At 46.9% G+C, this 25,386-nt stretch overlaps 1 protein-coding gene across 1 annotated transcript; it reads right to left on the minus strand.

Annotated features, from left to right (window-relative positions):
- Positions 1-9,033: 9,033 nt before the first annotated feature.
- Positions 9,034-14,767, minus strand: MLNR (motilin receptor). Its single transcript, XM_012555605.1, is given in 8 exon segments — positions 9,034-9,102; positions 9,104-9,240; positions 9,243-9,371; positions 10,160-10,413; positions 10,415-10,539; positions 10,542-10,960; positions 10,963-11,229; positions 14,644-14,767. Coding segments are annotated over 8 exon segments (1,524 nt in total).
- Between the last annotated feature and the right edge of the window lie 10,619 nt (positions 14,768-25,386).

Below are 25,386 nucleotides of genomic sequence, written 5' to 3' on the forward strand. Positions count from 1 at the left end.
GAATTGACAAACAGAACAAGGGACCAAACTAAGTATTGAGGTAAGTGAAAAACGAAACATGTTTTGAAGACCAAGAGGCATGGTGGAGACCTGCTTACAGTAATGAGCAGACAGTGCCAAAGAGGGCTTGGTGTTGAGCCTGGCCTGCAGGCAGGCAGGATATCAGCATTGGAGGTGAGTGGACTTTGCCCATAGGGAAGGTTAAAGGGTCCCAGCTGTGGGGACTGATGGGCTGAAGAGCCAGGGAGTCACTGTTGGACTGAGGTCTTGAGTTTCTGCTAAAATATAAATGACTTTCATATGAATACCTTTCCCCACAAACCCACCTTTAGTATCTTTGTTCCTCTTCCTTTATCCTGAGGTAAATACAGGGAAGGGAAGGGATGAGTTGTTGTGGTTAAGAGTTTGGCTGCTAACCAAAAGATCGGCAGTTGGAATCCACCAGGTGCTGCTTGGAAACCCTCGGGGGCAGTTCTACTCTGTCCTGTAGGGTCCCTATGAGTCGGAATTGACTTGATGGCAATGGGTTTGGTTTGGTTTTTATAGTGATGATTCTCAATCTTGTCTTCATGTTGAAATCATGTGAGGAGCTTTAAAAAAAATACTGATGTCTCAATGTATAGCTTCTGCAGCTTGCATCCCAAGAACTGTAGGTCAAGTGATGGGAAGAGTGCAGAGTGAAAAGAGAGAGGGTTCTGCCAAAATATCTATTTATAATCTGGAGGCAGAACACACCGTAAGGCAACTCCCTTTTCAACTGATAAATTAAACCACATTAGATTACGTTATGGATGGTAATCACATTATGGAACAGCAATTCGACTCATATTTGGCCAAACTACTGGGAACCATATCCTACCCATATTGACACATAACATTAACCATCACATTAGGGAAATACAAATCAAAACCACAAGTAGATACCACTTCATCCCCACTAGCATGGCTATTATCAGAAAAACAGAAGATAAATTTTGACAGGGATGTGGAGAAATCAGAACCTTCTTCCACCACAGGTGAGATTGTAAAACAGTGCAGCCGCTGTGGAAAATAGGTTGGCAGTACCTCAAAAGTTAAATATAGATCTACGACATGATGCAGCAATTCCACTCCTAGGTATATACCCAAAAGAACTGAAAGCAGAACTCTAACAGATTCTTGTATACCAGTATTCATTGCAGCATTATTCACAATAGCCAAGAGGTGGAAATAACCCAAATATCCATCAACAGATGAATGGATAAACACATGTGGTGTATACATACAAGCCATAAAGAGAAATGAAGTCCTGATACATGCTATGACATGGATAAACCTTGAAAGCACTGTGCTGAGGAAAATAAGTCAGATATAAAAGGACAAAGATTGTATGATCCCACTTCTATGGAATATTCAGAACAGACAAATGCACAGAGACCACAGTTTATAGTGAAGGAAGTGGGGAGTTATTGCTTAAGGGGTACTAAGTTTCTGTTTTGGGGAGCAATGAAAAACTTTTGGAAATAAATAGTAGTGATGGTTGCACAACATGGTGAATGTCATGTCACTAAATTGCACACTTTAAAATGGTTAAAATGGCCATTTTCCTGTTATATATATTTTACCACAATAAAATTAACAAAAAAAATACACTGATATTTGGGTCCAGCCCCCAGATTCTGATGCCACTGGTCTAGTCTCTACTTCATGAACCTCAATGTACATAGGAATTACCTGGGGATGTTGCTAACATGCAGATGCTGATCCGGTAGGTTTTGGGTGGAGCCTGGAAATCTGCATTTTGAACAAGCTCCTCGGTGGTGTTTATGCCGCGGCCTATGGACCACATTTTTGGCAGTAAGGACCTACAACAGTGGTTCTCAGAGTGTGATCACCAGGCCACCAGAATGAGCATCACCTGGGAACCAGATAGACGTGCACATTCTTGGGCCCTAACCCAGACCTAAGAAATCAGAAACTCTGCAGCTGGAGCCCAGCAGTCGGGGCTTAACGAGACCTCCAGGTGACTCTGATGGTTGCTGAAGTCAGAACACCTCTAGCAGATGAGAGCGGGGAACGAGAAGCCTGAGGGAAGGAGCTGAGATTCACGGTAAGGACAAGGCGAGGAATTAGTGTGGGAGCAAGACAGGAGCAAAGGTTTACCTCTGTTTGTGTTCCGGTTATCAACAGGTGTGACTATTAATGTCACATTTTCACGATTGTTACAACCTTGAAACCTGCACACATTTGCTTTTTTTCATCTTGTTTTAGCCCCCTGTCATCACAAGTAGTAGAAATCCTTAGAACAGTGTCAAGAGCTGCACGCTTGCTTCAAAGATGAGAGAAAGGAGATGTAAACTTGCGACCCCTTCCACTGTGGGTGCCTGGGCCGGGTGGGGCACAGGTGGTGCAGATGAAGGAAGCCGAGGTGGGAAGCACCTGGGGCTGGGAGTCAAGGATGGAGAAAGGGGAGCTGCTCTGAGGCCCTGGCCTTGCTGCGGATCTCAGTGACAAAAGGTCCTGAGCCTGGTAATGGTTCCTTCTCCACCATCACTACTCTATCCCACGAGTGCTTTATGCTTAAAAAAGAAAAAGAAAGGAAAGAATTGCCATCAGAGTCGGATTTCAACTCATGGCGACCCCATGTGTGTCAGAGTAGAACTGCTCCACAGGGTTTTCAATGGCTGATTTTTCAGAAGTAGATCATCACGGCTTTCTCTAGAGGTACCTCTGGTAGACCTGAACCTCCAGCCTTTTAGTTAGCCGCCCAGCGAGTTAACTTACCACCCAGTGGCTGTGCCTTATATATGGATGACAGTAAATCATAGTCCCAGCTGGTCTCCTCATCCCAGCCAGCCCCTTCCCTTCCCCCTACCCCCCTGCCAGCTGTTTTGCAGACTCCAGCTCCCGGTTCCCTCAGCGCCCTCACCTCCTTCCTGTCCTCCTCCTCAGGGTCCCTTCCTCTATTCCATTCTGCTCATGTTCCCACGTGTGCTGTTTCACACCTGTTTTACATTTCTATTGGCTCCAAATGAATGCCCCAACCATCTGCTTATTCACCCTCCATTTCTGCGCACCCATTGGGGTGTAGATCACTATCCTCTCACTTACAGCCAGTTGAGTTCAGCACACACTCTCTACCAGGGCAAGGGATGCAAAGCTGACTAAAACACAGCTTCTATCCTTAGGGAGCATCATGTTATCAACCAGTGGGAAATTGACACCCTCAATGTAATGTGGTAAGTGCTAGGAAAGAGATTCACACAGAGGGTCTCCTGGTCTGGCTGACACTTCTTAGCCCTTAATTTATAGGTGTCCACTTTAGAAGTCCCTGGGTGGTGCAAACAGTTAACCTGCTCGGCTGCTAACCAAAAGGTTGGCGGTTCAAATCCTGTAGTTCACATCCACCTAGAGGCATCTCGAAAGAAAGGCCTGGTGATCCATTTTTGAAAAATTAGCCATTGAAAACCCTGTGGAGCACAGTTGTACTCTGAAACACATGGGGTTGCCATGAGTCTGAATCTACTACAACTGTTTGTTGTTTGTTAATTTCAGCAGTTTGTGTTGTTTTTCTAGGCTGCCTCTCTCACTTCCTCTGTAGCTTACACAGGGAGGGACACGTTGAGTGACTGGGGGCACGTTCTTGTTCAATGAGGACAAAGTTCCTGTGCTCCCAGGAGGGAAAATGCTGATTTTGAAGGCTGCTCAGAGCTGACCAGGGTCCACGGAATATGTAGACTTTGGAGTCCTTAGAAAGTTGACTCACAACTACAAATTGCATCACATCTATGTTTAAGTAAAGACTTTAAATTTCCACTTTTAAAACACTGACCTGTAGACCTACTAATACTTTTTTCCAAAAAAAAAAAAAAAATCATTGCCATCAAGTCAATTCTGACTCACAGGGACCCAGTAGGACACAGTAGAACTGCCCCAGAGGGTTTCCAAGGCTGTAATCTTTACAGAAGCAGATTACCATGTATTTCTCCTGTGGACCGGCTGGTACTAAGTGAGCAACTGAGCACTTAACCACTGCGCCACCTCCTGTACTGGCAAAAGTGGTCAGGGGAAGACAGGTTCAAACTTTCCAACACTCTGGATACTTCGCTTTTGTGTCTCCTGAGAGCCTTGTGCAGGGAACTGTCAGAGGTGCTGTGCCACGTTCAGTGTCTTGAACATGTCCTTAAGAAGTAGAAATGCTTCATGCAGGAAAGGGGGCGCATCTGTAGAGGATTATCACTAACCTGATCTTCTGCAGTTCCTTGATATAAGAGCTTTTATGCAGCTGTGAATGGAATCTGTGGTTAGTCTAGATGACACAATTACACATTTTAAACAAAAAATGCCATTCAAAGTTGACTTTGACATCGTGACACAGACTAATTTTTCACCATGACACATCTGGCACTTAGCAGTTGCTCAGTAAATATTTGCCGATCGAGTGAATGAAAGGCAAACCCTCTTCCACGCCTGGCACCTCGTCTAACAAAAACCCGTTTGGCCTGCAGAAGGGGGGCGCAGGCTCAAAGAGCTCCTAGCTGGATTTCAGCTTACGTTTCTGTCTGGGCGGAGGGAGAGGTCCCAGTGCAGTGAGACTTTAGAAGACCTCTCATGGAGTGAGGCTGCTATGGGGTAAACTGAGTTCCCATAATGTGTGTTGGAGTGTGCACCACCCGGGGACTCCTAAAGTGGACACCTGTACCCCAAAAACCAAATCCAACCCACTGCCATTGAGTCTATCCCAACTCATAGCGACCCTATAGGACAGAGTAGAACTGCCTCATAGGGGTTCCAAGGCTGCAATCTTTACTGAAGCAGACTGCCACATCTCTCTCCCAAGGGGTGGCTGGTGGGTTCCAACCGCCAACCTTTCGGTTAGCAGCCAAGCGCTTTAACCACTGCACCACCAGGGCTCCTTGACACCTGTATATTAAGGGCTAAAAAGTGTCAGCCAGACCAGAGTTCACACCTGTGGATGTGATCCTGTTTGGATATAGAGTTTTCTTTGATATGTTAATTAGACCATACCCAGTAGGGTGAGTTCTAAATCTCATCACTTCTGAGTTGTAAAGAACAGCAGATGAGACACAGACTCAGAGGAAGACAGACACCAGGTGGAGATGGCCAAGAAACCAAGGACCACCCGGGGCTACCAACAAGGAAGGAACCGACCCAGCCAAGACCCTGGATTGGACTTCCAGCCTCCAACACGGTGAGAAAATACATGTCTGTTCTTTAAAGCCACGCACTTGGGGTATTCATGTCACAGCAGCACCAGGAAATGAAGACAGAGGTCCAGGACTGTGAAAGCCAGAGACCTCTGACTCGGCCCCACACCCTGGGTCTTCCAAACACCCTCACTTTTTTTTTTTTTTTTAATTTTATTGTGCTTTAGGTGAAAGTTTACAGCTCAAGTTAATTTCGCATTCAAAAATTTATACACATACTGTTTTGTGACATTGTTTGCAATCCCCACAATGTGACAGCACACTCTCCCTTCCACCCTGGGTTCCCTGTGTCCATTTGTCCAGTTCCTGTACCTTCCTGCTTTCTTGTCTTGCTTTTGGGCAGGAGTTGCCCATTTTGTCTCATGTATTTAATTGTAACTAAGAAGCACGCTCCTCAGGTGTGTTACTGTTTGTTTTATAGGCCTGTCTAATCTTTGTCTGAAAAGTGGGCTTTGGGAATGGTTTCAGTTCTGGGTTAGCAGAGTGTCCAGGGGCCATAGTCTCGGGGGTTCCTCCAGTCTCTGTCAGACCAGTAAGTCTGGTCTTTTTTTGTGAACTTGAATTTTGTTCCACATTTTTCTCCCACTCTGAGGACCCCTACTTTTATAGCTGTCACTGTAGGACAAGGCCACTCTGCTGGGGTAGGTACATCTGAGGACAATTTTCCAAACTTCTTTGACCATGACCCAAAATAAGTACACATTTTATTTTGTGATCCCGAAAGACACAAACCAATATATAACTGGAGCACAAGCTTCACAACACAATAGTCACCCTTCCCACATGGGACAGTCTCGGTTCCACCCATGTCTACTCCATCCTTTCATATAAAAACTGATTTCATAACCCACCAATGGACATTTTGAAAACAACTTCATGGTGGCCCTGCAGGGGGGATGGGCTTCAGACTGTCCGTCTCAGGGATACCAAGGCCAAGGAAGGGTGATCCTCCCCACTCCCACCCCTGGGAACACACTTAGGTCACAGGAGAGTGTAACATACATCTCTTTTCTAGAATCTGAGCAAGAAGGCTCAAAGGAGAGGTCTCTGCTTCTGTATCTAAAATATTATACTATTACCTGGAAGGTTCTTAACCATGACCTTCCACGAGGAGGAGGCCACTTCTGACTGCTCCAGGGAGGAACTCCCGTGAGCAGAAAGGCTGTGTGTGGCAGCAGCCCAGCACATCCCTACTTAGTGCTACCAAGCAGAGAAGTGGTGGTGACATAAAGCTGGCACCTCCACTGTGAGAATCTGTACATCAGTGTTCCCAAATGGTGTTCTCCAGTCCACAAAGTGGGGGGTGATTCTGGGGCAAAATAAGGAAATGCTGGGTGAAACTAACGCCTCCTTACTGCATGACTTTTCAGAGCCTCTGACACATTACTGTGGGTTGTGACTCTCGGGGAGGGGGGTACACTATACAAGTGTTTTCCTACCATATTTGACCACACAACCCTTTTTCAATTTACCTCTGAAAATCTGCAGAACAGTTTAGGGAATGTGCCCAGAGTGACTGATATCTGCTTTTTCCACTAGCTGGGAGAAACAAAATGGTAGACCAGAGACTTCACTGGGTGAGGACAGGGCCAGGGGATTAGGATGCTTGCAGGGGGACATGGGTGAATCATCCGTATTTGGCTAATAAAATGAAAAAGCAATAGAGCTCTGTAAGCATGTAAAACAGACCTTTGTTTATGTACTCATCATCTGCAGTTTCAACTATTCCAAAGAGACCATAGTGGTCTGTGACAGGAAGTAATTCAGAAACTTGCGGAGGCCCAGACTGTGAGCTGTGAAGCAAAGAGAGTAACTGAGTCAGCAAGTGAACGTGGCCGACTCTTCAGTTCCCAGATCTCATTGTGACTTTACTTCTGTTTGTCCTTGGAAAGGCAGTGACTCTGAAGAAGTTATATTTTACAGCCTTTCATGATTTTCTAGGAGTCCCTCCTTGGCACAAATGGCTAAGTGCTCGACTACTAGCTGAAGGGTTGGTGATTCAAATCCACCCAGAGGCACCTTGGAAGAAATGCCTGGTGATTTGCTTCTGAAAGGTCCCAGCCTTGAAAACCCTATGGAGGAGTTCTACTTTGCACACATGGGGTCGCCATGAGTTGGAATTGACTCTCTGGCAACTGGTCTGGTTTTTATGCTTTACTAGGAGTCCCTCGGGAGCCCTGGTGGCACAGTGGTTAAGAGCTCAGCTGCCATCCAAAAGGTTAGCAGTTCGAATCCACCAGGTGCTCCTTGGAAACCCTATGGGGCAGTTCCACTCTGTCCTATAGGGTCGCTATGAGTCAGAATTGACTCTACGGCGATGGGTAGGAGTCCCTAGGTGGCGCTAATGGTTAAGTGCTTAACTAACTAACCAAAAGGTTGGTGGTTCAAAACCACCCAGTGGCGCCTCAGAAGGAAAGGTCCCAGCCTTGAAAACCCTATGGAGTACAGTTCTACTCTGCAGACATGAGGTGGCCATGAGTCAGAATTGACAGCAATTTTTCTCCCTTTTTTTGGTTATACTTTAGTGGTATTTGCACATTTGAAGATTCATTAAAAGCTCAGGACAAAGTCCTCATAAACATCCAGAATCTACTGTAATTTAGATTTGAACTTTATTCATCTGAAAACCAGGGCTCATGTACAACTGCACAAGTGGTGCCCTGCCCACCTACAGAGGGCGCCATTCATACAGACTCTGGTGTGAATGGGGCCTTTGTAGTTGTGCCACACAGCAGCAGCCTTCTGCAAAACATTCATGTTTTAAAATGTAAAAAAAAAAAAACAATTAGAGTCATTGGTATGTCCAACACATTCTTTTTCACGCTTGACTAAATCCATGGACACTTGTTTTTTCAGTCAAAGCATCATCTGGTATGGGGCTGTGTAAGGATCTTAAACCAAAACTTCGAGTTCAGGCTCAGACTTTCCAGCTCCTGTTTGCGAGACCTCGGGGAAATCTGAGATTCACTTTCATCACTAGTAAAACAGAAAGGATGACAAAACCTACCCCACCCAGCTGAGGCCAGATGAGATCTACTAAAACGCGTTGCAAACGTCATTAGCAGTCACACTGGCAGGCCAAGCCTTGTGGAGCGCTCCACCTGCAGCCTTCAGCTCCGGAGTTTGCTGCCTCATGGCCAACAGCCCCAGGAAAGTCCCCCGGGGAAGGACTAGGAAGAAGTAGGTTGCAACGCTTGTTTATGCAAAGTAATTCAGAAGGAGGGGGATGGAGCCCGGCCTGTATGACTTACTCCAAAACCAGTAAGGGGTGGGACCTTGGAGTCTCCCCAGAATTCCTTTTACGTCTAAATGTTGTTACTGCCATATATAGGCATTAAATAATTTTTTGGATCCAAACTCATTATCCTGGGTTCCTTGTGTATGCAGCCTTATATTTATATCCAGAACATAAAACACACACACACACACACACCTGACCTCATGATTTTTATGGCTGCATGTCTCTGTATCACTCATTAACTGTAAACTGAGCAATCATAGCATATTTCCAAAGACTAGGAAAATGATGACTTATAAATAACTTCCCAGAGCACGTTTTGTGCTACTTGTCACAACCATGAAGGAGGCTAAAACGCACATTCCTTAGAAGGACACAAAAGAGGAAATAGATTGGTACAGTTACATTTCATACCTTAGTTACAAAAAAAACATGCTGACAATTTTTAGCCCAACTCACAATGTTTCAACGACTCTTCCCTTTCATCTTAATAAGCATCAGTACCCCTTTCAGACCTGTTTCCCTACAGACCTGTGTTCCCTGGCGTCTCAGAATTGAGGGATGTGGTGACTTCCGTGGCCGTGCTGGTTATGCTGTTGTCTTTATGTTAGCACTGGACTCTGTGCAGCCAGGTGTGTCTCCCAGTGTCCCCCCCCCCCCCAGTGTCCCCTCCACTGTCCCTGCTTCCGCAGAAACCTCTGTGTCTGGACTATCTGGAAAGCAGCAGTTTATAGGCCGCTGCTCTATACTTCTTTGAAATGAGGTTGTAGAGGATTGGGTTGATGGATGCGCTCAGAAAAGTTGCAGAGCAACTATGTTGAAGTATTGAGAGACGTACATCATTTGGGTATCTTCTGTGTTGACATAAATGATTCTGCCAACATGGAAAGGCAACCAGCAAACTACAAATGCCAGAACCACCACCACTGCAAAACAAGACACGAGCACCCGAATTAGCAAAAGTGGGGGGAAACAAGTGTCCCAGGAAACCATCTGAAGTAATAACTAACAACAAACTAGATTAGCTAGAACTTTACCTAGCTAAGTCCCCACCCCAGAAAAACTCCCAGGTTGCAGACTGCATCGGTATTTGCTTTAAGCTGCTGATTTGTCTCACTTAAGTGCTCTCAAGGCTGGACATAAAACAGAAGGAACAACTTCTACGAACAATCTGTTCTGGCAGGCTTCCTTCCACAAATCTACTTTAGAGACCTGTCCTCCGCTGAAAAGAATTGTGCAACAGGTCTGCATAATCTTTTACTTTTTGATATGCACATGGTTCACTTTAGCCTTCAAGATAATTTAACATTAAGTAAAAAATTTAGCTTAATGTAATCTGTGTAATCTGCCCCATTTTCTCAAAAGTAGTTGGTAATCCACATCTGCGGCATCCATCAAAGACAGGCAGTTGGATTAAGAGCCTCCAATTACCCATCCTGGATCAGCTCGGCTCACTGATCACAGAGGCTTTTTGGGAAATCACTGCTATTTCCCGAAACCCTAGGATTCCACCCTCAGGGGTCACCCTGAGCTCCTTAGGGGCAGCAGATGGTTTTCTCTGGAGACGGGAAGTACGGATGCACAAAGGAATTGTAGCTGGAAGAGGCGCAGAGGGCTGGGCGGAGGGACGGGCACACAGGCCTGTTTGCACAGCCTCACTCAGCGAGGCCGGCCGAGGGCTGAGTGTGCTTGGCACAGTGGTCGCGCCATTTACGCAGGACGCGGACGGTCTGCCGATGGCCCTCCTCCCGCCCGGAGGCGGCCGGGCCTCGCAGCGGCCCCGGGTTCCTCCACAGCTTTCGCCCCACTAGCCCGTAGAGGACGCTGAGGCACAGGAAGGGCAGGAAGAAATAGGCTGTGGTGACCCACAGCATGACGCGTAGCGCGCCCAGCCGCGCCGGACTCGGCCGGCACTCGCGGCTGAACAGCGCTGCGGCCGCCGCTGCCCCGGGCCCCGACGGTGGGGACGGGTGGCGCCCGCGAGGGCCCTGGCGGCGAGGCGGGTGACGAGGGAGTGACCTGTGCGGTGCCATTAAGGTTCCGGACCGCGCAGATGTCGGGGTCCTCCTGCTCGACGCCCATGAGAAATAAGGAGGACAGGGCCCCGCTGAGAGCAGCGCCACGGCCCAGAGAGCGGCGATGAGCGCGCGGACGCGGCGCTGGGTGACCAGGACGCGGGCACGGAGCGGGCGGCAGATGGCGAGGTAGCGCTCGACGGTGAGCGCTGTCACGTGCAGCAGCGTGGCGTAGGTGCAGCCCTCGCACACGTAGAGCGAGAGGCGGCAGAGCAGAGGCCGGAAGACCCAGGGCCGCGACCGCCAGAGGCGGTACAGGTCAAAGGGGAGGCCGAGCAGGATGAGCAGGTCGGAAACGGCCATGCTGCCCAGGTACAGGTTGGTGGTGGTCCGCATGTCCCGGTAGCGCCCTATCAGCAGCACGGTCACCACGTTGCCACTCACCCCGACGGCGAACAGGCCCAGGCACACCGCCGTCACTGGCACCAGGGTCCCCAGGGGAAGAAGGAGCAGCGGCGTTCGTCGCGCCGCTGCATCCCCAGCCCCGGCGGCTCCCGTGCTGCCTTGCACAGCCCGTGCGAAGCGGGCGCCCGGCAGAGCACGGAGCGCTGCAGAGCCGGGGCCCACGGGGAGCCCTGGTGACACTGCCCGAGCTCCGGCGCGCCGGGCGCGGGAACTGCGGCTCTGAGGGTCGGACTTTGAGGCGCGCAGCCCCGCCCCGATCGGCTGCCCCGCCCCGCCTGTCCGCGCCCTCTTTCAAGATCGTGTACTTTGCAGCACCGCTCTCCACAGTCACGAGCGCACTAGGTCGCAGGAAGCGATTTCTGGCCCCAGCGAGGTTGGTTTCTGCACCCGGCTAAGTGTGGGCTCTTTTGTCCGTCGGGAACGGAGGAGAAGGGCTGGGGGACCTCGGGCAGTGGCTGCGCTCTGACGGGTAGGAAGGCTCACCACGAATCGCCAGGACGCCGCCAAGCTAAAGGGCAGGAGGGGAAGCTAGACCCGAGTCTAGAATCCCTCCTGGGTTCTAGCCCTTAGCCCTGTCTCTGCAACCGAATAAGTAGCCGTGACACGTCGGGTGGTTCCTGGCCCCGCCGAGCTTCGAGCTTCGTCCTCCTCTTAGGCCAACTCTTGAGTGATGGGGGAGGGAGTTGAACCAAATAATTTCACCAGTCCCTTACAACTCTGAAATCGGTTGACTTAACCATGTTTACTCATCTTAAAGGACAAGGCTTAAGTATTTACGTGGACATCTGAGTACATTCATATATGGTAAACTTTTCCTTCCTGGGTACAAAATATTTTATAAACGTATAAAACCAGACCATTTGCCAAGACCACAAAGAAAGAAATTTTGGGAAAAAACTAAAACTCGTTTATGAATTAGTTCATCGTGGTCTTAATGACAATAGCTGGCGTTTATTGTGTGCTTAGGATGTGTCTGGCCGTGTGCTTTTCATTTAAGAGCTCATTTTACCGATGGACGGACTGGAGGTCACACAGGCAGTAAGAGGCTAGATTTGGACGCTGGTCTGTCTGATTCCAGAGCTGCAGGCCCCACATCTACCAAACTGCCAATTCAGCCCCCTCAGCCGGCCTAGCCCTCCTGCCAGGACCGAAAGCCATGACATATTGCTCAGTCCTGTATCTCTTTGGATGGACACATGTCAAGCATTTTTTCACCCCTCCTGTGGTGCAATGGTTAAGAGCTCAGCTGCTAACCAAAAGGTAGGCAGTTCGAATCCACCAGCTGCTCTTTGGAAACCCTATGGGGCAGTTCTACTCTGTCCTGTAGGGTGGCAGTGAGTTGGAATCCACTCGAGGGCAGCAGAGTTGGTGTTTTTGCTGTGGCAAGCTTACACCCTCAAGCTTTCCTCCCAAGGTGTCTTTGTTCTCCAGCTGAAAGCTGGCTTTCCCCTAGGGATGTGCTCCCCAGCCCGTCCTCTTTCACACACAGGCTTGGAGGAGGGGTCGGTGTCACTTTCCTCATCTTTGCTATTTCCAGCCTTCTTCAGACCTCCAACTTTGAATGGAAGCTGGGTCGGAGTCCACCCCCCTATCACTAGCCCTCATTCTCTGAGGATTTAGGTGCCTCACCCTCACTCTCTCAAGCACTACTGACAAGCTTCACGCCCCACACATGAATCTGGCACTGCCTCGGCCTCTCAGTTTGTTGACTCCCTTTCGATCAGTGATCTTGTCCTCCACCCATGTCAGCCAGCCACTCCTCCGGACATGTCTGACACCTTATTGTTGTGTGCCCTTGAGTCGGTTCGGACTCATAGCGACCACATAGAACAGAGTAGAACTGCCCCCATAGGATTTCCTAGGTTGTAATCTTTGCAGAAGCAGACAGCTACAACTTCCCTGCAGAGCAGCTGGTGGGTTCAAACCAACCTTTTGGTTAGCAGCTGAATACTTAACCATTGTACCACCAGGGCTCTGTATCATCTTACCATTTACTAGTGTCCAAAAGAAAAATTGAATCCACGAGTCAGTTAGTGTTAACAGGGTTTATTGAGCTAGAAGCTGTTCTTGAACAGGAAGCATCCCAAAACAAGCTCGTTGAAGTAGCTCTAGTACAGGTGTTTTTAAAAGCAGTCAGAGGATTTTCAGTAGGGAAATTACAACGATCGGGTCTTAGATATGTCCTTAGTGGAAGGGAGGGTCTTCTGCCATTGTCTTTATAAGGACACTTGTCTGTTGGGAATTGGTGGAGTCTGGTATGGTGGGTCAGAAACATTTTTAACTGTCAGGTTGTTCTTTTTGGAGAGTTACTGTGGTTAGAACACTCTGAAAAATTCCCTCATGTTCTGTCAAGGTTTGTACGTGGCACACATGGCCATTTTGATTTATTTGTTCTTGGAAAGCCTTTGCACCTGGCACAAATGGCCATTCATTTTTATTTAATGTTTAACCCAGGACCGGGGAGCCCTCCAGCTCCATTTCAGTCTCCCCAGTTTCTGGCCACCACCCCTCTCTCACTAGCTAACTTTCCCCGTCACCTGGGCTCCAGCCATCCCTCATCCCCCGGGACCTCGCGTTGGTTGCTCTCCTACCTTTTCCTTGTCCCTCTTCTGCCTCCCGTTCTCACTTCTCTCCTTTAGCAGCATAAACTCCCTGAGCTGTTGCAGTCACGCCCAGGCACACACAGTCAACTCCCAGGCTCTTTCCTTCGTTTGTCATACTTGTCCGCCTGACCAGAGGCAGCTACACCCTTGGTTAACTTGAGCTCGCTGCTTACCCTATGCAGGCTCCAAATAGCCGATGAAGTGTGTCACTTGACATTCACAGCCTCTAGTGGGGTGCTGGGCAGTGGAAAAAGTTAACGCGCTTGGCTGATAACTGAGAAGTTGGAGGTTTGAGTCCACCCAGAGGTGTCTGGGAAGATAGGCCTGGCAGGCTGAAAAATCACCCACTGAAAACCTTGTGGAGCACGGTTCTGCTCTGACACACGTGGGGCTCTCTCTCCTGCACCATCAACTTTTCTCTCTCTTCTGTGGCACTTCCATGTTTCCAGCACAATTCCTCAAGAGTTTCTGTATCCACTGTCTCTGATTTTTCTTGCTCTCCACCTCCTCCACCACCAAGAAAATGTAATATCTTCATCTATAAATGATCTGGTTTTCCCTTGAGCTCTCACCTACTGGGTAGCCCAAAACCAGACCCATTGCCGTTGAATCGATTCCTACTCGTAGCGTCCCTATAGGACGCAGTAGAACTGCCCCACAGGGTTTCCAAAGCTGGAATCTTTATGGAAGCAGACTGCCACATCTGTCTCCTGCAGAGCGGCTGGTGGGTTTGAAATGCCGACCTTTTGGTGAGCAGCCTAGCAATTTAACCACTGTACCACCAGGGCTCCTCACCTACTGGGTAGCAAGAGAAAATTAATGATCTGTCCTGAGGAAAGCTTAGTGCAGCCGGATGCACTGAACAGCCCTTCAGGTAGTGTTCAGTTTCTCTTGGATAACACACGTATCCTCTCACACAGCTTTCCCTACCTTCCCGGTTTCTCTCCCCCAAGGGGCCCAGGTGTGGCTTAAGGGTCCTTATGAAATGAGAGGGGAGAGGGGCACCTAGCTTGCTGCTGGTTCCTGGGGGTGCCCTGGCTTACACCTAGTAGTTTTCAGTTCTAGATCTCAGTTGGCTGTCCCCTTCCTGTCTGGTCACCAGGTGCTCTGCTGACCTTTGGGGCTGAAGTCTATGGCTCGTGGATTTGTGGCCTCTTCCTTTGACTGTGGTGGTGCTCCGGGCACATCTGACTCCCTCCCTGTGGCTCGTTCTGGCTGCAGACCCTGAGTCTCTTTCATGTTTTCCGTTCTGCTCCAGAGCCTGCTGAAGTCCCGCGCGCTTTCTCCCACCCACCACGGCAGGCTCTCAGGCAGGCTCACCAGCTCTCATGCTACCCAAGTTCACGAGTGCCAGTATACCTTCTCCCCTCTGACTCCTCTGTACTCACCCTCCATTCAGATACTCCCGATACCCCTCTCACTTTCATTTTTCTCTATATAACTTATACCAACTGACACACTGTACAATTCACTTAGTTATTTTTTGTTATCAGTCCTCCTCCACCCCCTGCATCGTATGCTCCAGAAGGCAGGGCTGTAATCTTCTGCAGTCGTTGCTCTTTCCCTAGCGCCTGCATCAGTACCTGGCATAAAGTGAGAACTTAATAAATACTTGGTCTTGTAGGGCATGGATAAGCTTCTGTAGAACCGGGTACCATTATTTTCTGTACGATTTCTGGAAGTTAAGTACCGTATGCTGATTATAGTGGATGCCCAGTAAATGCTAATTGATTAATCTAGTTCAAGATAGAATACTGATGTGGAGAGCTGGGTTTGCAGCCGGCTTTTTCTATAACATTGTTATGTTGAGGTTCAAGCATGATTTGGTCCTTAGGGCATATCTGAACCCCTGTTATAATGGCTTGATAGTCCATGTTGTAGGCAGAAATGGGAGCAGATATCTGGATAGTCAGATAGGTAGATAGCTGTCATCAGGATGACTCTGACTCATGACATCCTTGTGTACAGGATACCAGAATGTTGCCTAGTCCTGCATCATCCTCATGGTCATTGACATCATTGCTTCTCTTATGCCATTCCATCTCACTGAGGGTCTCCTGTGCCCTCATTGGCCCTCTACTTCACCAAACTTGATGTCACATCCAGCAATTGATCCCTCTTGATAATGTGTCCAAAACAAGTGAGTCAGACAATGTTCTGCTGTGATTCATAAGGTTTTCATTGGTTAACTTTGAGAAGTAGATCTCCAGGCCTTTCTTCCTAGTCTGTCTTAGTCTGGGAGCTCTGGTGAAACCTGTCCACCATGGGTGACGTTGCTGGTATTTAAAATACTGGTGGCATAGCTTCCAGCATCACAGCAACACACAAGCCACCACAGTATGACAACTGACAGACCAGATATCTGGAGAACTGACTAAATAAATCTGCCTTCTACTCTGTACTTCGACTTCATATTTCATATGATGAGAGGAAGTTCTCAGTGGACCAGGTGTATGGACATCTCTCTCCTTCCATTCTGTGAGTACCTCTGCACGTGGTACTTTTGTGGGGCGGCAAGAGTGGGCGTAGGTCTGGCCCCACTATGGCCTGTGTCCCTGGAAGCAAGAGGTTGGTCTCATCAGTCTGTTCTTGGCCCCTGGCTGGAGGCAGCACAGGTTGGCCTTCGGCAGGCATCAGCACACTTACTGTGTGCTAGGCATTGTCCCAAGTCCTTGCGTGTATTAATTAATGTCGTCCTCAACAATAGCGTTAATGAGGTGGGTGCATTTAGTATCTTAGCACGGAAAGTTACCCAGGCCACACAGCCAGTAAGGAGCAGTGCCATCGTTACCAGAGTCCGTGTTCCTAACCACTGTGCTGTGCTGCCTCTTGCTGTAGACCTGTTGTTGTGGTTAGCTGCTACCATGTGTTACAGAGTACAACTGCTCCATAGGGTTTTCTTGGTTGTAATCTTTGCAGAAACAGTTTTCTGGGCCTTTCTTCCATGGAGATGGCAGAGCTGGCACTGGACGGGGAAGCCTTGGCTGAGAGGGCAGGGGTCAGCTCTGTCAGAGGGCCTCCTCCAGGCCTTGACCAATACACTGCCCTGGGGCCCTGCTTGCCAGGTTTTATCTTTGCACAGCAGGACACGACCGGGCAAATTCAGGCAAGACTGTGCACCGCACAGATTCCCGTGACTGTGACTATTGCTTTGGTAATTGTGTTTTGGTCCCCATTTCTCCTGTGAGAGAGACAGATAGGCTCACTGTGGCATTGATTATCAAGCGGGGCTGGGGGTGTGGAAAGAGGTATAGGACTTGGAAAAAAACCTGTTAGAGATTTCAGTGTACCCCTCTTGACCCCGGTTGACAGTCCCTGGTCAGGAGTGATCACCCTGGCTCCCCCTGTGCCGCCTCTGCCTCAGTGTGGTTCAGTAGCATCTTAGGCTCCCACCAGCCACAAGAACACACTTAGATGGTGTTGCAGATTGAACTGTGTCCTTCCTTAGATATACCGAAGTCCTAACCCCTGAACCTGTGAACGTGACCTTGTTTGGAAATCCTCGGGTTTTTCTTTTGTTATCAGTTAAGTTAAACAAGGTCATACTGGAGAGAGTGAGTCCTAATCCTAATGCTTTCTGAGTGGTGTTTTATAAAAGAGGAGAACAGACACGCAGACAGTGTTACACGGGGGAAGACAGACGCCGTGTGATGATGGAAGCAGATGCACCTACAAGCAGCGAAGGAACACCAAGAACTCCCGACAGAAACCAGAAGCTAGGAGAGAGGCTTGGGGCAGTTCCTCCCTCAAAGCCCTCAGGAGCCGACACCGCCTAGACCCTGACTTGGACTTCTAGCCTCCAAAACTATGAAACAATAGATCTCTGTCCTTTAAGCCACCCACTTTGTGGTGCTTTGTTGTGGCAGCCCAAGGAGATTGAGACAGATGTCTTGACTCCACCACAACCAGCTTTATAGAACTGAGCAGCCGCCGCTTGAAATGTGGTTGTTAGCTGCTGTCGAGTCGGCCTCTGACTGATGGCAACCTCATGCACAATAGGATCAGACTGTTGTGATCCATAGGGTTTTCAGGGGCTGATTTTCAGAAGCAGATCACCAGGCCTTTCTTCCTAGTCCATCTTAGTCTAGAAGCTCCACTGAAATCACAGTGGTGGCTGTGCTTGAGGTGCACTGGCTGGGAATGTCCTCCAGAAGTGTACACCCAAATAAATAAGCTGGCAGCTGCCTAGGAGATAAGATAGTCATGGGACAGTTAAATACATTTGTCTCATGGCAGCTGATTATTAAACGTTCATAGGCATTTTAAAGTAACCTCGTAGCTGAAGAAAAAAGAAAGTAACGTGGTATGAATAAAATTGAAGAAGACGGTGAGATTAAAGTCACAATTCTCTTGGCCCTGTAACAGTAAAATCTCAGCATTTCCAGGAAGATGAAAATAAAGAAAAATGGTAAGCCTTTTTTTTATGACATGATTGACTTAAATTGTAACATCTCCTGGAAAGGAAAGACCTACGAATTCTACCTCTAAGTAATCCGCTCCTCACTTCCCCTCTTTGCAGTTTTTAAAACACAGTGTGTCCTTCAGACCTCAACAGATCCCAGACAGAATGCCCGACAAAGGCCATGTACATATAAGAAATATTTGCATAAAGTAACAAGAAAGAGAGAATGCAGGGCATCCTTCACCTGAATATTGATCTTCTAGTTGAATGGGGTTGTTATTGTAGGCTGTCTTTTACCTCTTAAGGGTATAATTTGATGTCTGAGGAGCTAGGAATATGAATGTTTTCACTCCATTTCTAGGGAATGGAATGGCGGTCGAGGGAAGTTTATCCTCGGATAATCCCTGTCTCAAGTGGGAGGTGGAGGCAGTCGGGGCTTTCCGCAGGAAACTGAGCAGAGTGTGGACGCTGAAGTCCTTTCTGGGGCACGGTCCCACCACGTAGTATGTGGATGTAAAAAGGGGTGATAATATGAGGACTCACCTTGCTGGGTTGTTGCTTCGAGAAAACAAAGTCCTTAGCACAGTGCCTGGCACAGCAAGTCCTTTATAACTATTCGTTCTTCTTATTGCTACTACTGGTAACAAAAGAGGCTATCCTTGTATACAAACTAGATGGCTCCTCATTCTTCAGTCAAGTCTTACACTTTCCAGCCCTGTGCATTTGCCCCTGTGTTAACTCTCCTTCCATCTCTGTCGAAATCCCAACCCATTTGCCCTTCGAGGACACCTAAAATGTCACCTTGTCCAGGTCGTGCTTCCCAAGCCCCTCATCTGGATGCATTGTTGTCTCTGGTGCCCCCAGAGCCCTCGTTACCTGCCTTATGTCCCTTACATTTTAGGTTGAGGCTTCGTGGAGCAAACTGTTTCCTCTTATCTTCACCTCGCTGTGGAGACTCAATGCCCGTGATGCCTGATGCTGTATCCTCCTTAAGGGTGCATTGGTCTCCTAGAGCTGCCTTAACAACATACCAAAGTCGATGGCTTTAAAGAACAGAAATTTACCCTCTTACAGTTCTGGATGCTAGAAGTCCAAATTCAGAGCATCAGTAGGCCTATGCTCTCTCTCTTGGCTCTAGGGGAAGATCCTTATCTATCCCAACCTCATATGCATGTGAAAGCTGGGCAATGAATAAGGAAGACTGAAGAATTGAAGTCTTTGAATTATGGTGTTGGTGAAGAATATACCATGGACTGCAGAAAGAACAAACAAATCTGTCTTGGAAGAAGTACAGGCAGGATGCTTCTTAGAAGCGAGGCTTTCTAGCCCCAGTCAAGGCAGCTTCAAGTCTGGGGGACTGTGCAGAGCAGCTCTTTCCTCTCGGTGCATTGCATTCTAGGCTGCTTGGTCCCTTGGCTTCTCTGGGGCCGGAGAGAACGTGGAGACTCACACACCACCTCATACATACTTCCACCTGGGAGCAACTGCACCAGTATTAAACCATTGTGTCTTTTTAAAATAATAGTTTATTGTGTTTATGGTGAAAGTTTACACAGAAAACTAGGTTCCTGTTTAACAATTTCTACACCAATTGCTCTGTGATATTGGTTACATTTTTTCACAATGTGCCATCATTCTCATTCATTCCTTTCTGGTTGTACCATTTCCAGTACCCCTTACCTTCTCATCTTTGCTTTAGAGGAATTGTTGACCATTTGGTCTCCGATAGATGCTTTTTCAAAGGAGTTCTTTACTCATGAGTGATATTCTTTGTTTTATGAGTCAGTCTGTTATTTAGCTAAAAGTGACCTGAAGAGAATATTTCAGCTTAAGGGTTAAAGACTGTCTCAGGGTGACAGCCTTGGGGAGTCCTCTAGTCTCAACCAGTTCAGTAAGTCTGGACTTTTTAAGAATTTGAGTTCTTTTCTTTTATTGTTGTAGTTTAAGTGAAAGTTTACCTTTCAAGTTAGTCTCTGATACAAAAGTTTATACATACTTTGCTATGTGACCGTAATTGCTCTCCCCATACTATGACAGCACACTCCTCCTTTCCACCGCTGATTTCCCATGTCCATTCAGCCGGCTCCTAACCCTCTCTGCCTTCTCATCTCACCTCCAGACAGAAGCTTCCAGTTTAGTCTCACGTATCTACTTGAGCTAAGAAGCACCGAGTATCATTTTATGTCCCACAGTCCAGTCCAATCCTTGTCTGAAGAGTTGGCCTTGGAAATTGTTTTAGTTCTGGGCTGACAGAGAGTCGGGGGCCATGCTTTCCAGGGTTCCTCCAGTCTCAGACCATTAAGTCTGGTCTTTTTACTAGAATTTGAGTTCTGCACCCCACCTTTCTCCTACTCCATCAGGTACTCTCTATTGTGTTCCCTGTCAGGACAGTCATTGGTGGTAGCCGGGTACCATCTAGTTCTTCTGGTCTCAGGCTGATGAAGTCTCTGGTTTATGTGGCCCTTTCTGTCTGTTGGGCTACTGCTTTCCTTGTGTCTTTGATGTTCTTCATTCACCTTTACTCCAGGTGGTTGGGACCAACTGATGCATCTTAGATGGCTGCTTGCAAGCTTTTAAGACCCCAGCCACCACTCACCAAAGTAGGATGCAGAAGATTTTCTTAATAAACTTTGTTATATCAATTGACCTAGATGTTCCCTGAAAGCATGCTAGAATTTGAGTTCTGTTCCACATTTTTCTCCTATCAGAATCCATCTATTGTGGCCCTGATAAGAATGGTCAGTAGTAATAGCCATGTACTATCTAGTTCTTCTGGTCTCAGGGTAGATGAGGCTGTGTTTCGTGTAGACTATTAGTCCTGTAGACTAGTTTCTTCTCTGAGTCTTTGGTTTCCTTAGTTCTCTTTTGCTCCAGACAAGATGAGATAGATCTTAGATGGCTGCTCTTAAGCTTTTAAGACCATAGATAACTACTTACCAAACTAGGGTGTAGAACATAAACTTTATGAACTGTATTATGCCAATTAACTGAGTTGTCCCACAAGACTATGGTCCTAAGCCTTCAAACCCGGGAAACCAATCTTGTGAGGTGTTTGATTATGTCTAAGGAGTATCGTAACTGTTTCCCCTATGTGGTTGATTATATACATGAATATATATGCATACACACAGGTATCTGTATGTATGTATGCTAATAGATACATCTATCAGTGCACACTTATGTGCCCACATATTCGTAGTCGTACACATATATGCCTATATACATTATTTGTGTAACTACATGCATATTTTTTGGTTGTTGTTAAGCTGTTGTCTCATGGCTCCAAACCCACCCTTCTGAACTCTGTTTGTGTAATACTGGAGCTGGGATTCTGCAAACTTCTCATCTCCTTTGCCCACTGGCCCCAGAGGGGGTCTGGGGGTGCTTGTGTCCCTCTTAGTGTTGTCCCAGCCATGGCCCTCTGCTCTCCCAGCAGCACTGGCTCCACTCAGCTCCTTCCTTCTGACACAGGGCAGCAGGGCAACAGCCCCTCCTCAGACTTCCGCTCCAGGGCCCCTCCTCTCACCTTCTGGGTTCTGATAACCTCAACATCTTCCCTTTACTCTCCCAACCCAAGGAGTGGCAGCTTTTCCCTGGAGTTATTACCTCTTTGTTACTCAAGTATTCCCATCTTGCTTTCTCAGTTCAACGCTGGTGAAACCAATTTCCAGTATTAAATTTTCTCTGTTAGTTACCTAGTATAGTGTGTGTTTTCCTGACTGAACCCTAACAGGTACAGGGACACACATCTTTTCTGCTCACATTTCATTTTGCCTGGCCTCTTCTAACATCAGCTGTATAGGAGGGTGGGAAAAGGAGGGATAGAAGTGTGCTAGAGGAGGAGAACCAATATTTGCCACTAATATTTGCCACCAGGACTTTCTATTTTGGAATTTTCAAGTTATATGTTCCAGTGACTGTTGCTACATAACAGATTATCCAAAAACTTAGCAGCATAAAAAGACCAAAAACCCATTGCCGTCAAGTCAATTGTGACTCATAGTGACCCTTTAGGCCAGAGTAGACCTGCCCCATAGAGTTTCCAAGGAGCACCTGGTGGATTCAAACTACTGACCTTCTGGTTAGCAGCCGTAGCACCTAACCACTATGCCACCAGGGTTTCCAGTGGCTTAAAACAACCATTTAATTGTGCTTACTCATTCTGTGGGTCAGGAATTTGTGGCTTGTCTCCATGATGTCTGGGGCCTTAGCTGGGAAGGATGCAAGGCTGAGAGTGACTCCACGGCTGGAGGCTGCAGTCATCTGAAGGCTGTTCACTTCCATGGCTGATGCCTGGGCCAGACAGCTCCAAGACTAGGACTGCCTCCTGGAGCATCTACATTCCTCTGCACATTGCTTTTAAACTTTATAATAGATCTCAAAGTTCCTTACATATCAGTAAATAGAAGCCTATCTTGTTCTGTTTGTCACAGCTGAATAGTATTCCATCATATGAATGCACCATAATTTATTTAACCATTTCCCCCATTGTAGCTTACTGTAGTAATTCCTAGACTTTTGCTGTTACAGTTTTGCAATGAATGCCTTAAGTGGGTGAATATATCTGTAGGATACATTCTCGTCAGTGAAATTGCCTGATGGAGAGGTATTTGCAGTATATAATTTCCCTCTGTAAGGGTTGGAGCCCTGGTGGCGCAGTGGTTAAAAGCTCAGCTACCAACCGAAAGGTCGGCAATTGGAATCCACCAGCCACTCCTTGGAAACCCTATGAGGTGGTTCTACTCTGTCCTGTAGGGTTGCTATGAGGCAGTGGGTTTGGTTTTGGTTTTGGTTTAAGGGTTGTACAGCTTAAACTCCACCATTGCATTTCTGTTCTTATGTGTGAAATTGAACATCTTGTCATATGTTGGAGTTCCTTGTATTTCCTTTTCTGTGAACTGTCTGCAATCTTTGCCTGTTTTTATACTGGGTTGTTGGTCATTTAGTCACCATATTTAAGAACTCATTATGCTTTCCTATATTAGAGAGATCAGATAAGCCCTTTTCTGGGATATGAGTTGCAAATATTTTTTTCCCAGTTTGCTGTTTGCTTTTTGACTTTGCTTATGGTCTTTACTACCGTGAAGAAGTCTTTATTTTTACGACATTGAAATAATCAATCTTTCTGTTCATGGCTTCAGTATTTTTGAGGCATCATTTGAAAGGCTATCACCACCCCAAGGTTGTGAAGAAATTCTCCCACATCTTATAGTTTTAGTTTCATTTTTTATATTCAAATGTTTAATTCATTTGGAGTTCATCCTGCTGTAAGGGTGAGATCTGGATCCACCTTTGTTGTTTTTTTAAATGGCTACCCAGTCGTCCCAACATCACTTCTTGTACTGTTCAGTTTCACTCCACTGATCTGAGGAGATGGCTTTATGAAATACTACATTTCTGTATGTACTTAGGACTGTGGGATTTCTATTCTGCTCGTTTGGTTTTTCTGTGCCAAATTATTGAGTCTTTATAATCTCCTGGGGCTAGTCACCTGTCATTGTTCTTTTCCAGAGTTTTTCTGTTCTTACTTTCCCATGTGAATGGCACTAGCATACTTTCATCTACAGTGGATTTATAGTATCTTTTAAAATCTGGCATTCCCCTCCCCCTTTTAAAAAAGAGTATTTTTTAACTATTTATATTGCCAGAAACTTTGTGAAATATACCAAATCATGTGTACTCCCTGGACCCTCAAAAATAATTTTGAGCCAGATTTAAAATGACTAGACTCCAAGTTTTTCACAGCACGACTGGACACTAAACTTTATTCTGGTTTAAATGGGTCTGAGTCAAATTTAGAGAATCATAAATTAATTCTATTAGTATTATTACTTGAGGACTTACGTATTTTTCCTCAAATGTTTTTGTAGATTACTTTTCAGAATATAGGCTATGAGAAAATAGCTCTTATGCTACTGTATATGAACAGTCTTACTGCACAGCTGTCAGTGGTAAACTGTGAAACTGTAAAAGGTAATTTCTTCTCTAAGATCACCAGGTCATCCTAGAAATATTAGGAGTGAACTAGAACTGATATGTTAGGCCTGGGCTGGCCAAATTATTCAATAGCTATCAACGACATCCATAAAAAAATCAGTTGTAGAAACTTCAATGTCCATCAGTGGATGAATCATGTAAAAATGGCATTGCGGTGACGTCTGACCCCTGTCTGACCCACTCTAACGTCACAAGGGGGAAGGAGAACAGCCCAAGGCTAATTCCTGTGAGGCGGAGTTCAGACATGCCTACTCTCTCCACCAGTTTTACCAATTCTGACACCAACAGTCCCTACCACAGCACTTTCTACTTATCTGCTGGGTTTGATAATTAATTGCAATGGCCACACAGAACTCACAGACAATATTCATGATTATGAGGCTTATTAGGGAAGTAACCAGTTACAATTCAGGTTCAGGAACACTCAGGATACAGTTCTTCCATCAGGACAGCCTTTTCTCAGCTGTGCCCGCAGGCATGCCTCTCCCTGGCCCTAGGCCTCTACCCTGCTCAGGCAAGTGTTTCAGAGCTCTTTTAGCTCTGCTGGTAAGTGCCCAGAGGCAGCCTACTACACCAGTAAGCCTCAGCCCAAAGTTGCTCAGCTCTAGCTCTGTGGGTTGGCAAATTTAGCTCCACCAAGTGCCCAGAGGCACCCTACTCTGCCAGCAAGCCTCCTGCCCGAAGGCACTCAGCTGTCTTGCTTTGTGGGCCAGGAAGCTCACTGTGCCATCTCCTGCTGGTCTCTCTTGCCACCGTTTCTCTGCCACCCCCTCTCGCCATCTTTAGGGTTACAGCTATCTCTCTCTCTCGGGTTCCTGGTTCCAGGAGCTTCTCAGAGCAGAGATCTTGAGTCCAAAGGACACGCTCCACTCTTGGCTCTTCTTCCTTGGTGGTGGAGAGATCTTCTCCTTTCCGCCTCTGGAATGGCTCATTTTAAGCCTAGTGCGATGGCAAACTGACCAATCTCTTTGGTGGACCACAGTTACCTTATTTGCACAGCCGTGCCCAATCACTGTGTTACAAGTCCATGGAGAGAAAGGCCACACAAAAGTGATCCATCACATAGCAAATGGATAAACAAAATGTGGTACATACATACAATGGAATATTACTCAGCCATAAATAGAAATGAAGTCCTGACACATGCTATGACATGGATGAACCTTGAAATCATTTTGCTGAGTAAAAAGAGTCAGTCACAAAAGGACAAATATTGTCTGATCCTTTTATGAAATATCTAAAATAGACAAATACATAGAGACTAAGGCTTATTAGTGGTTGCCAGGGGTGGGAGGGAGGAGAAAAAGGGGAGCCATTGCTTAGAGGGCACTGAATTTTTGTTAAAAGTGGTGGAATAATTTGGAAGAGAATAGTGGTAATGGTTATACAACATGATGAATGTGTCAAAGCACAAAATTCTTACTCGGTTAGGAGTTAAAAAAAGGAATGAGTTTTATTG

The sequence above is a fragment of the Trichechus manatus genome, unplaced genomic scaffold (assembly GCF_000243295.1).
Source record: "Trichechus manatus latirostris isolate Lorelei unplaced genomic scaffold, TriManLat1.0 scaffold00044, whole genome shotgun sequence".
NCBI classification, from domain to species: domain Eukaryota; kingdom Metazoa; phylum Chordata; class Mammalia; order Sirenia; family Trichechidae; genus Trichechus; species Trichechus manatus.